The following is a 13,044-nucleotide window of genomic DNA, read 5'->3' on the forward strand; positions in this document are numbered from 1 at the left end:
GGCTTTCCATAACTCTGGCTTATACCTATGCGACATTGGCACACAGCTCGCCAGTGAATCTAATCCTTGATACATTTCAAATCAACTAGCAGCCAGCTGAGTTGACCTACCGTGCAGAAGAGTAAGGAGGCTGCATAAGATTGCAGGTGTTGTGTGCACGTGCATATGCAGCATCTGACCACCAAACTATATTTCAATACTATTGGCAGAAAAGCATCCTCTGTATACCGAAGCCAGCTGGACAGTTTAAAGAGAGCAGAACAGTTCTGACTTTGGGTGCAATGCAGTAAGTAATGTGGCTTTGTGCAATGGAAGGCAGTCTCCTGCCTCAGTACTGAAATATGGTTGAACTCCTAATTATTTCGTGAACCTAGACTTGAGGAAGGAGCCAATTTGTCCTTCAGTTATGTAGAAAAAGGGGTTGAGTCAGTCTGACAGAGACAAGTGCCTAAAGATGCACTTTCTACTTGGCCCATCACCAATAAGGGCCACTTACCACTTGCTGAGTACAGGAATGGTTGATGCCCTATATCTCCCACTCTCAGCCAATCGTACATAAATCTCACCCCCATGTTTCCCAGTTTCAGTTCAAAACTGCTATATTCTGACCTAAGCCATCTTGAGCCATTCAGAATAGATGGTTTCCCTCTCTTTTCCATTCCAGTAGCAGCCCCAGCTCAAGTTGGTGGCAGTGCCTGAGAGGCCTCTTCTGCCCCACTGGATGGTTGCTGCCTGGGCAGCCATCTCATCTCATCTCATCAGTCTGCTCTGATCACTGCTGGATGGCAGTAGTTGAATTTTGATAATATTGCGGTTGCTTCGCTGATTATTAAGTCAATGAGCTATCTTCCACATTAGAAATTCCATTCAGGCCCTACATCTCCCAGTGAGTACTCTTTTAATCTCTGCCCAGGCTGGGTGAAGCATGTTCCCCTTACTTACCCGATCCCTGTCCAGTGCTCTCAGTACAGTTTTGTTTCACTTCTCTCTCCTTTACTTTTTTTAAACACTTGTTTAAATGGCAGCATAGAAACAGGACTTCCTTGCTTCTATGAAACTGGGGACTACCAGTTCTACCCTGGACCCGCAAGGGAAGGGAAGAACAACCTGCTGCCCCTTGCTTTGGTTTTTATAGTACCAGAGTTAGGATGGTACCACAAAGGATTATTATTGATGATGTTGTTTTAAAAAAGATAGTTAAGGTGTCTAATTTAGCAGAAATGGCGAAAATCTCCGCCTATTTGAAGGACCATTCACAAGAAAAATATATTTCAGTTTGGAGAAGATGGATTGATTACATTCCAAAGAAATATGAGACTGAAAAGTATTATCTTGCTTATGAGTAGATTTTAGATTATTTTTAATAGTTCAATATGGTTGAATTTATATTATTTTTAGTATTATGGTTTAATTATATTATTATTTTTGTTTTTAATTTGTTAATACTTGTTTTGAAAAGGAGTTAAAGTGTGTTATGGATTTGATTGATAGCATAGTCGGGTTATGTTAGTTAGATTATGTTTGTTTATTTTTTACCCTGTAATCAGCTCTGGGAAGTGGGGGAGGGGGGGAAGGGGTGGGAGGAGTTTGGGTTATAATGTATTAAATTTGTAAAACTTTTAATAATAATAAAAAAAGAGTCTGCTTTAGTATCAAGGGAGATAATGTGGGAAGAGAGATGAAGGCATCCATGGGTGCAATCATCTGGGTCTGGGGAAGCAAAGAGAAGGCACAGTAACTTGGGAGGAAGGAATAATCACTAAAAGGAAAAGGCAGGTATTATTAGACTGGTCCACACAGGTAGCCAGGTTTACCTTCCCTGCAAGGATGGTAAGAGCGACAAATCAAGTCTTGCCATAATTCCAATTCCAGTTCAGGCTGGAATTTCTGTAGTTGCCCTGAGAAAAGGCTGGAGGTAGCACGTGTGAGAAACAGCTTCGGCTGCAGGATATAATTGCCCTTAGAGGAAACTGTCAGCTTAAGAATTGGTCTGGAAAGACATTTGTAGCAGAATCTCAGTATAGTATTAGGGTTGGAATACACTCAGGAAATGTGCCTATTTTTCTCTCCCCCTGCTCCAATTTTACAAAAAGCAAATAAACCACAAAAGTTCAGTCCTGGCTGTCTCAACACAAAAATTCCTAAAACTTACTAACCAAATGCAGCTGATTCATTGCTGGGAAAAAAACTAGAACAGAAGAAAACCAAAATCTGTTCCTGCAGCGTAAACTAATATCTATCAAAAAGTAGATATGTAAAAAGAAATATATTGCAGATTTATTTGCTAGACAAATCAAACAATGCATTAAATGGAATATCTTATAGCAGGAGTGGGTAGTGAATCTTGTAATATTCAACTTGAAATATTTTTGGCCCTGCAAACTATGTGGCATACATAAATGCAAATATGGGAGAGGTGATATGGAAATATGGATATACTTGGTAAAACTGCATATCTACAAGCATGTACAAGGAGAAATTACATGTACATGTGTGAATATTTAAGGAAAGGCGGTAAAGACAATATGCAGATTTTAAGACTGCGGTAACAATTACTTTCAGAAAATCTCGATGCAAGCACTACTGGTGTGGATTTAAGATAATCTGTATATATCATGAAGAAAGGGTGGGGGGAGCTAAGTGATCTTCCTTCTCCTTTCTTCTGCGTTCTCCCAACCCTTTTTCTCAACAGGACCTTTTGGTAAAGATAGGAACATTTGGGTTCTCCTCACCTGTTTGCATTTTCTAATGTCTCCACCTTTTTCCACAATTCATTATTCTCAGATGTATACGTTTCAACTCTGGAGAAGTAAAACAAAATCATGAATATGATGTATACCCACTCTACTCCAGATTCTAGTTCCTAAGGACTCGAACCAAATAGGATATTATTTGTGTGAAAGCAATTAAAGTGCACACATTTTGTTCTGTAAATAGAAACTTTGGGAAAGCCTGAGCAGGCTGGGGATTGTGGTGGGTGTGCATGGAGAGAATGGAGGATATTAACCTGTTCTTTTCTCTGCCACAATTCTGACAAAACTGGTTTTTCTATTTACAATTCAAGGAAAGCCTCTATCAGACATGTGGTAACAGTTGTGCATATCAGACTGTCTCAAAAGAGTCTGCAATAATTATTACATTTCACTTAGAAGAGAAAACATGCAATTTTTAAAAAGAGGCAGTTTAAATAAAATTAATTCTAAATTACCAGTCTGCCTAGGCCCGGGCTCATTTTGCCCCCTGAAGAAATTACGCAGCACAACCGCTGACATGAATTCCTCTTGCAAACATGAAGGATTTTCTTCCAGGCCTTGCACATGGCCTGCTCATGGGAGGCCTTGTGGCTTACTTCTCAGCAAGACAACACCCACCATTTGCACCATTTGAAACTAAAACAGCAATTTTGGAGTGGCCATTTTGTTGGGAGTTTGGTAAACAGAGAAAAACCTATACTTCCGTTCGACCCTCCCTCATAATCCCAAAGCTGTTCAGGCTTCCTTGGGACTCCTTGGGACTGCTAACATTTCTATAAAGAATTTGTGCGGATTAATTTCAACTGTGTGGGTAATATGACATCCAATTTGGTCTTAAGCATCTCTGTGATTGCTCCATGCCAGGAAACAGGCTCTATCTGATAAATGAATTGAAGCAGCTTAGTGCTCTGACTAAAAATACAGAAATCAGGGATGAGTAAGACCTAGTCATAAACCCTGTGTTTGTTCTAAGGACTGATATGTTGCCTTACAATTAGGAAACATTCAGGATGGTTAAAATTGTATTAAAGATGACAATAAATAAAACAGCCAAAGATAAATGTAATTACACAAAGTCATGATGTCCTACTGTACACCATATGTAGCAAGAAAAGCAAAATTACTATTATTGACTGCAGTGCATTTTTGACGCCTTCAAAATTATTCACAGTGTTTATTATATTTATCTTCATTATACATCAGAAAATAGACAATAATGATTAGTCAAAAGCCATTTAAGGAATAAATAACACTCCTCCAAGAGAAGCACCTAATAGTAGAATAAAATCAATTCAAAGACTCACAAATGAATTTAATTCATAGGGGGAGAAAAGACATTCAGCAGAAACTTTCACTGAGGTAGAAACAGACTTGAGTATAAATTGGTGTATTGGTGTATTTCCCCCCCCCTTTTTCTTTGTTCCATGTTATTAAATGAAAAAAGGGGGAAAGATTAAACATAACACAATGAAGTAATGGCCATAGATAGTATTAACCTCTAGCTCTGTGTTAATCAGGCTGCATTTGGAAGGCTGTGTCCAGTTCTGGCTTCCCCATTTTAAAACGGACTTTAGAATGCATTCAGAGAAAATCAGTTAAGATGGTGAATAGGCTGAAAACCAAATTCTATGAACTACAGCTAGTAGATTTGCACAGGTTTAGCTTGGAAAAGAAAACATTAAAGCAAAATATAATCGCAGACCTCAAATATCTGAATAGTTGTCATGCAAAAGATGGAACAGATTATTTCTTTCTCCAGGCCTGGAACAAGTGAATAGAAATTCCAAGGAGGCAAATTTCATCTAAGCTTTAGAAGAAATTTACTGAAAGAGCTGTCTGGCAGCAAAAGTGGCTGGCCTGGGAGGTGGTGGACTCTTCTTTGCTGGAAGGAATCAAATGGAGTCTGAATAGCCATCTGTTGGGGATACAGCAATAGCATCTTGCACTGCTGACCTTGCATTGAGCAAGGAGTTGGATGACATGATGTTCAAGGTCTTTTCCAGCACTATGATTCCATGGATGTGAGCTGTAAACATCTTGGCTTCTTTTCCCCCTTTACTCAGCTATTTGTACTGCTTGGGAAACTATATGCTAAATTCAAGGATTTTTGAAGAGGCCCAAGGAGAGTTCTTTATTCTCCATTTTCCTATCGATTCATTTGCATAATGCTACACAGTGAAATTACTGCTTTAAACTGTATTCTGAAACACACATCACATTGCTTTATTATTTATTAGATGCCTTTAATAAATAAAGTTGTTAAATTTATTAGTTTATGAAACCCGTGTACATTGTATATAACAGTGGTGACGAACCTATGGCATGCGTGCCAGAGATGGTACTCAGAGCCCTCTCTGTTGACACGCACACCACCATCAGCAGCAGGCCCATCAGGCTGCCACCGCTGCCCAGAGCAGGAGCCCCACCCAACACAAAGGAGGCGAAGCGGCTGACTAGCAAGCTTGAGTAGAGGTGGTAGAGCAGAGGTCACCAACCATTGTTGGACTGGAAGAAAAGGGAGGGGGAAGTATTTTGCACTGCAAATGGGGCGGGGCTAGTGCCTACGTGATACTCACTAGCCCTGCCTTGTTCTTGGTGATGCAGTGCCTTGTATTTGCACTTTGCGGGGCAGCAGCAGCTGTTTTTGTGCCTTGCAGCATGGTGGCCCATTTTTGCGCCCCCATTTTTTGCGTGCCAGAAGCGGCACTCAGAGGCCCCTCCCTCCCCCCCCCGAGGGCACCACAATGCTGATGTAGCTCTGGCACTTTGCGATAAATAAATGGGTTTTGGGTTGCTGTTTGGGCACTCAGTCTCTAAAAGGTTCGCCATCAGTGGTATATAACAATGACAACAAAGAAACATGTATCATCAGCAAAGAGGTAAAGGACAGAAAGGCTAGACATAATCTCAAGATGTTTATGTGACTAACCATAAATAAGTTCTGATTATTCCATGGCTGATGAGTTGCATAAATCATCATTATGCTTTGATACAGCCTCTGAAATGTATGATACTTGGTAACATTTGGTGGCAGAATAGTTTCCAATCTTCAATGGAAGTAAAAAGAAAAATAGAGATGTACAAATGAATAAATACGCTTGTGGGAAAATAAAATTATTTAAAATTATTTATTTTAAATAAAATAAAATTTATGAGGAGATTCAGAAAGGGTTTGAGCTTGAGATTTCTCAGACTGGGAATTATAACAAGAGTGAATATTTTCTAATAAGTTGCAGTAATCTTTTCATATTTTAACCTACAGCTTATTATTGCTTATTAAATTAAGAAATATAGAAACATAAGACTGGAAGGGACTTCAGAAGTCTTCTAGTCCAACCCCATGCTTAAGGCAGGAGCCTTATATTAGCCCAATCAAATGGTTGTCCAGTCTACTGTTGAAAACCTCCAGTGATGGAGCACCCACAATCACAGGAAGCAAGCTATTCCATCGCTCAATTGTTCTTACTGTAGAAAATTTCTCCTACCTTTGGGTCGTATTTCTCTTTGACAAGCTTTCACACATTACTTCTTGTCCTGCTTTCTGATGCCTTAGAGCAGTGTTTCCCAAACTTGACAATTTTAAGGCATGAGGACTTCAACTCCCAGAATTCCACAGCCAGCAACGCTGGCTGTGGAATTCTGGGAGTTGAAGTCCACATGCCTTAAAATTGTCAAGTTTGGGAAACACTGCCTTAGAGAACAAGTCAATCATTTTTTTTTTTTTTTTTGGTAACAGTCCATCAAGTACTTGGAGACAGTTATCATGACCCCCAGATCCTTCTCTTTGACAGGTTAGATATACCTAGCTCCCTCAACCATTCGTCATAAAATTTAGCCTCCAGACCCTTTGTCTTCTTTGCTGCTCTTCTCTAAATACTTTGCAAGGCTTCAACATCTGTTTTGTATAATGGTGATCAGAACTGGACACAGTATTGCAAGAGTGGTCTCACCAGTGTGGTGTAAAAGTGGCACTATCACTTCTTGTTGTCTTGATGCTATCCCTCTGTTAATGCAGCCTAGGAATGCATTGTGTTTTTTGGCAACTGCAGCACAATGCTGACTCATACTTAAGCAGTGGTCCACTAGGGCACCTGGATGCCTCTCAAAGTTACTACTGTTGAGCAGTTTACTAATAGAATATTTTGGAAATCAATAAATGGAGAGATGTCCTGAAGAACTTTGCATTACAAGCTTGATTTGGAGAAGAAAATGAATACAAAGAAATTAATTAATGGGGAATAATATGGAGATGAAAGAAGACTGGCTACAGACATTTGTTCTGAGTCAACCCAATGTCTTTTGATGCAATCCCCTTTCTGAATACACAAGACTGATTGCAGCCCTTCATTCAAATAAATTTGTGTATTTTAGACAAATTAAATCCTGGCAACATTTATTTAGTTGAACCTTAATGGTCCTTAATCTGAAGTCTTTATCTGTTTTTAAAGCATCCAGGTAAATGTGATACGGGATCTACGATCAAGATCTCCTATAGTTTCTGTGCTTTTGTTCATGGAATTCTTTGAAACAGGAGAAGTGCTAACAGCTTGGAGGGGAGGAATTTCAGTGGAAAAAAGTGACATTCAAGAAATGGCAGGCCAATTCCAAGCAACACTTCATTATTTTTTTTAAATACCATGTGAGCTTTATTTGTTTGTTAGGTTTTTATCCTACCTTTATTTCTGGTCAAGTAAAGGTGTTGTACACACCTAATGCCCTGGGCTGCTTTTTTCTTCACAACAATCCTGTGAAGTGAGTTGGGCTAAGAGAGAGTGGCCCCAAATCAACCAGCCAAGTCCTCTAGGCCTATAACTACCGTAGTGGTTTCCTGGTTTCTAGTCCAGTACCTTAGCTACCACACCAAACTGGCTCTCTAATTAGGCTTTCTAATCAGTCTCCCATTTATTTTTATTCAGAAAGATTGATCACTCATCACACATTTACTTTGGCTCAAAAAAATCTGATCTGTTTTTAGAAAGTTGTTTGTAATATATAATTTTAATCTTTTTGGCTAAAGTTTAAACCTATTACTTTTTACATCCGAACCAAATGTAATCCTTTATTTTTCTTAAGGCAAACTTTACATGGAGCATTAGGCACCACAACATATAATTTTGTCCCTGACTGCCAAACTGCCCTTTTAGTACACAGCTGGCTGCTATAGGTCATATAGCAATAGCACTTAGGCTTATATACCATTTCATAGTGTTTTACAGCCCTCTCTAAGTGGTTTACAAAGTCAGCATATTGCCCCCAATAATCTGGATCCTCATTTTACCCACCTTGGAAGGATGGAAGGCTGAGTCAACCTTGAGCCATTTAGAAAATTCTTGGAGTGAGCAGTGAGTTAGCCTGCAGTACCACATTCTAACCACTGCACCACCACGGCTCATATAGTCTTTAAACATATTAGAGAAAATGTCTAGAAGACAAAGGCAAAAGGAAATGACAGAAAAAAATACTAACAGGTCTTAAGGTTGCAAGATCCAATCTGAGTTGGTCACCGGGACCAGAGGCCAGCACAAGCCTGAAATCTCAGATCCTAGTGACCAACTCAGATTGGATCCTGCAACATTATCCTGGGACACATATATTTGTCTTCATTCACAGTCTTATGATTGCTACAGATGCAATAATGCAAGAAGAGGCAATTCTATTGGGCAGTAACTGAACCAAAATAAAGGGTTGTTTGTCTATTAGATAATTATCATACTAGAAATCCCAGTCAAGTTCAAGAGAAATTACTGACATCACAAGCCTAGCATCAACTTCCTGGGGTCACCCAGAGAAAAGAATGCCTTACTTTTTCTCCAAGCACTCTACATATTCTTTCTTCTTTCTGCGACTCTCCTGTGCAGAAATCTAGAATGAAAAATAAAAATATTAGCTGCACTCACAAGAATAATTGCATATTATGTAAATATAGCAACCTATGGTCAAATTTCAGGCAACACAGGAAACTGTGAGAAGGATTACCCACAACTACACAGGAGTCCCCTTTGAATAAGGACTGTTGAACCTTCCTCTTGTGATTTATGTTGGTGGACAAAAGAGTTGCTTGGTGAATATTGGTATGGTTGACAGATTGTGGTTTTAGACCAGGAAATGGCATGAGTTCTTTCCCATCATTAAAGTTCCAATTTAATTTGGGGGAGGGGGGTATTCTAAATTAAGACACAGGACATCTGTTTGTGGAAACTGTCTCTGAGGAAGGCTTTTTTAAAGAAGCTGCCAAGATAAGTTGTTTGTGATTTAAAGAGATGTCATCAGGTGCAATGTACACCCCACAGATGCTACAAATCATCTTCTCCCTGTGCAGCAATCCAGATTGTTGCACAGATTTAGAGTATAGACTGAAATGTTGTGACTATGGTCAGGCCTGGCTCAGGATGTGTTGCCTGAGGCAAAACACAAAATTGTGTCCTTCCCAATACCACATACAGAAGCCAATCCAAATGATGGTTGACTAGATTGGGAATAGTCCAACATGCTCCACCGTATCTGAGAATAACAATAACAGTTTGGGGTTATATAGCAGATTGCAATTCACCTGGCTCAGGCTTTGGCTTCTCCTGTTTGAGGCAAGTGCCTGACTTTATTTAATGGCAGGGCCAAGTCTGTCCATGAAGCAGCAACAGACCCTTATACTCTGCTGTTGATCACCCATAAATTGTCCCAATTGGCAGACAGTCTATTATATATATATATATATATATATATATATATATATATATATATATAATATGTATGCATAAACTTCTAGGTTCAATCCCATTGTTAATTTAGCCTTTTTTAAAATACATTTAAAGATCTTGGAGATGTGCATTCAATCAATACAAAGTGAGCTAGATGGACTAACAAAATTATAGAACTGGAAAGTTGGACGGGATTATAAGGATCATCTAGTCCAACCCTCTGCAGAGTTCAGGAGAATCAATTAATCCATCAAGTTGTTTGTCTATTCTTAAATACCTTCAGATATGGACTACCCACAAATTTCTTAGGTAGTCTTCTGTGTACAGAATTTACTGTCGGGAAAATTTTCCTTATATTTAAATGAAATCTTGTTAGCTAGCTGCAGCTTGTATCTGTTATAGCTACATACAGGATTATTTTCTGTACAGAAGTGGTATGCCTCGCCATAGCATTTTTGCTTCTGCATTCTTGTACTGGTGACCATTAGCCTCTGGTTAAGCAATTTTAAGTCTGAACTCACATGACTCTTCTTATATGTGTATAGTCGAGCTGAGCATATGTTTTCATTTTACATTTATGCTTTTATATTATATGCAAAAATAAAAGTTCCTGGCATCTCTATTTTAAAAATTCTTTGAAATAGCGGTACTGAGGGAGAACTGGAAAGTAATTGCCAAACTGAATAGACAATAGTGTGACAGAGAGACCAATAGTTTGCTCAGTGTATGCATATGTTATAGATTAAGTTGGATTGTCTACTCACATTAAATTTCTCCATATTTGAATCATCTTCCTAAGGCATTATTCTATGAAACGATTGACTCTTTACTCCTAAACATTTGCTCTCAAGCTACATTGCCCAATCCAATATATAGATTTCTCATAATCCTTACACAGATCTATCTTGGGTGACATAAGTTGTAGTCAGCTCTAAGATATCTAACTAATACTGTTAGTTTACAATATTTTGCCTGAGAGACATCTCATAAAGTTCCCACAGTATTAGTATAGCACATTGTCTTCTGAGGTTGTGCCAGAACTTTATTTTAAATACATATTTATGAATCAAGTCTACGTTATATTCAGAATGCAAATCAGCCTGCGGACAAACGACTGTAGCTTAACTTCTTGGTGGATCAGAATTGCTAAAAGAAGCTGAATCATTCTTTCCAGATGGACTGCACCTTATCTTGGAGACTATGTTTGATTCATAGAAAGTGACTAACACATATTGTTAGTTCACGAAAACTCACATTTAGGAAGGAATCTACAATTATGGATACGTGAATCAGTAAAAATCCTATCCAGTTTACTGACCACAATTGCAGTTTAATAAACATTTTTTTGCAATCTTTCAGATTTTCCAGACATCCTTTCCCAACATTAAATATTACTAATAATGGTTCAAGAGTTGGGAAACTGAAATATTATTCTAGATGAAGACAATGGAAAACTACTCCCATACTGTTGATAAGACTGTTGGTAAGAAAATTAAACGTATGGGTCCAGATATTTGCCTGGAGTATATTTACCTTTTTATTTCATTAGCACACTATTTTCAGCAATGCATTTTCTTTTCAAAAGTGTATTTTGTTTTTGCAGATTTCAGGAAAAAGTTAAATGTTAACTAGATTTTTAAAATATTTTTAATAGTTCATGCTGCTAGGGAACATTCAACTTTGCAGATTCATCCTTACTCAGAATCAGTATTGTAGACATTTGCTTCTAAATTCACTTGAGTAAAAAATATTTATTGGGCAACCAGCTGATGGAACTAAGTTTAAATGTTGTACATTATGAATGCAAAATAAAACAGTAATATGGTAAATAGTGGCATATTTATACTCTCTCCAAGATCATATAATATATGAGCATAAGAAAGGGAAAAGGAAAGGGGGATATGAAAATAAAATTGTCTAGTTTCCAAAGCACGTGGCAGTTCCTAGCAGATCTTTGTTGATTTCAGAACCTAAGTAGGGTTACCCCTAAATAATATTTAGATGCAGAACTTTCTGAGAATTCAGAACAATAAAAAATTCCAGAAGCAAACAGTGGCAAACTTTTTCTGTAATATTGCTATGAAAAGTGCATGAACACAGCCATAAAGAGTTGAGCTGGATTTGAAAGTGTCTTTAGCATTTTAGAACATTAGGGCACATAGGTGTTCATCAAACTGGTTATCTATGTCTTTTTTCCCAGTGTAACTCAGGAAATTCTATGAATATGTATATAAAATACATGAATACACATCTGTCTGCAATTTCTTAAAACAGCAACAATTTTTCCAGGGAATACCTGGTTGTCCTCCAGAGGTATACGGAAATCCCAGATAAAGATGCATTTGAGTTAAGAAGTTGCAGTTCATGCCTGCTTGCTTCACTTACGTAATGATCATGGTGATTCGCTTAACAACCACAGCAAAAAATGTCATAAGATCAGGTACACTTCACTTAACAATTGCATCACTTAGTGACGGAATTTCTAGTCCCAATTATGGTCATAAGACGATGGCTACCTGTATTGCTTTTGAACCCAGTTCCTTGCAGCCATGTGGGTTTATACATGTAAGCAAAGTTGCAGTGATGGCAGATAACTTGGGGAAGTTGTGAATAAATCTTGTGGAGTAGCAATACATAAATAGAGTTGGATGGGAAAAGAGGAATGACGAGTGAGAGAAAGTCATTTTTTTTCAGGGTACAAGTGTAGTTCTCTGATTGCAATAAATACTTTCTATTTATGTAACTTTCTAGGAGTTCCTATCCATCTGAGGCTTTTCTCCTTAACCATCAGAACTTTTTGTCTATTTAAAATAAAAGTACCTACACAAGACAAGGAGAAGTAAGTTTATGGATATGAAGAAGCCTTATCTTGATATGTATACACATACTTTATAGTACTGTTAAGATTTTTCACTACTAAGTCCCTGTTAGTTACTTTATTGTTACTCCAGTCTCCATTTATTTCAGCTTCCCCCATGTTGAATTTTAGATTACAATCTCCTCAGGGATATATTTTCTGCAAGCAGTTTGCCCACTGATGACATGGAACAGTGAAATACTGTAGATAGGCAAGTAAGTAAACCGGCAGGCCAGTAGATAGATGATCAAAAGTCAATTTATTTTGGAATTCCAAAAAGCAATACAGGTGCTTTCTTGATTCCTTCCTAAATTAATAAGGTGGCTTTGAAAAGGCCAATCATTGCATGATTAAATATTACTGGGTGAATATAAATCAAAGAAATCCCTGCATCTATATTTATATATACCTCACCCCTGCCTCTCTTAGCACTGCTCTTTACTAGTCTTGTATAGTTGGAATAACAGACCTTGTTCTTGATCTTTCGCCTTACTCTCTTCAGTGCTTTCTCTTCTGCTTTAGTCAAAGGAAGCTTGGTTGGGATGGGATAGCCCTCAGCAATCAGGGTGCGCTTTTCCTCCTCAGTTAGGAACAGGGGCCCCGAAGTCCCTTGTAGTTTCTGGGAAGAAAAGCAAGAGCAAACCAATTTCCCCAAATATACATTATAATCTTACCCCAATTTTTCTGTGCAAAGTAATGCATTGTCCTGCACTGTGAACATGAGTGCAAGGGCTCACAT

At 38.2% G+C, this 13,044-nt stretch overlaps 1 protein-coding gene across 1 annotated transcript in view; it reads right to left on the reverse strand.

The window, feature by feature from the left end:
* The window catches only part of CREB3L1 (cAMP responsive element binding protein 3 like 1), an 89,803-nt gene that overhangs the window by 16,939 nt on the left and 59,820 nt on the right, over positions 1-13,044 (reverse strand). Inside the window, exons 6-8 of the mRNA XM_039358525.1 lie at positions 12,775-12,924; positions 8,557-8,615; positions 2,733-2,801 (exon numbers count right to left, since the gene is read on the reverse strand). Coding sequence (XP_039214459.1) covers positions 2,733-2,801; positions 8,557-8,615; positions 12,775-12,924 — 278 coding nt within the window. The remainder of the gene's footprint in view (positions 1-2,732; positions 2,802-8,556; positions 8,616-12,774; positions 12,925-13,044) is intronic.

This window comes from Crotalus tigris, unplaced genomic scaffold (assembly GCF_016545835.1).
Source record: "Crotalus tigris isolate CLP2741 ecotype Arizona unplaced genomic scaffold, ASM1654583v1 scf7180000017576.4783729, whole genome shotgun sequence".
NCBI lineage: Eukaryota > Metazoa > Chordata > Lepidosauria > Squamata > Viperidae > Crotalus > Crotalus tigris.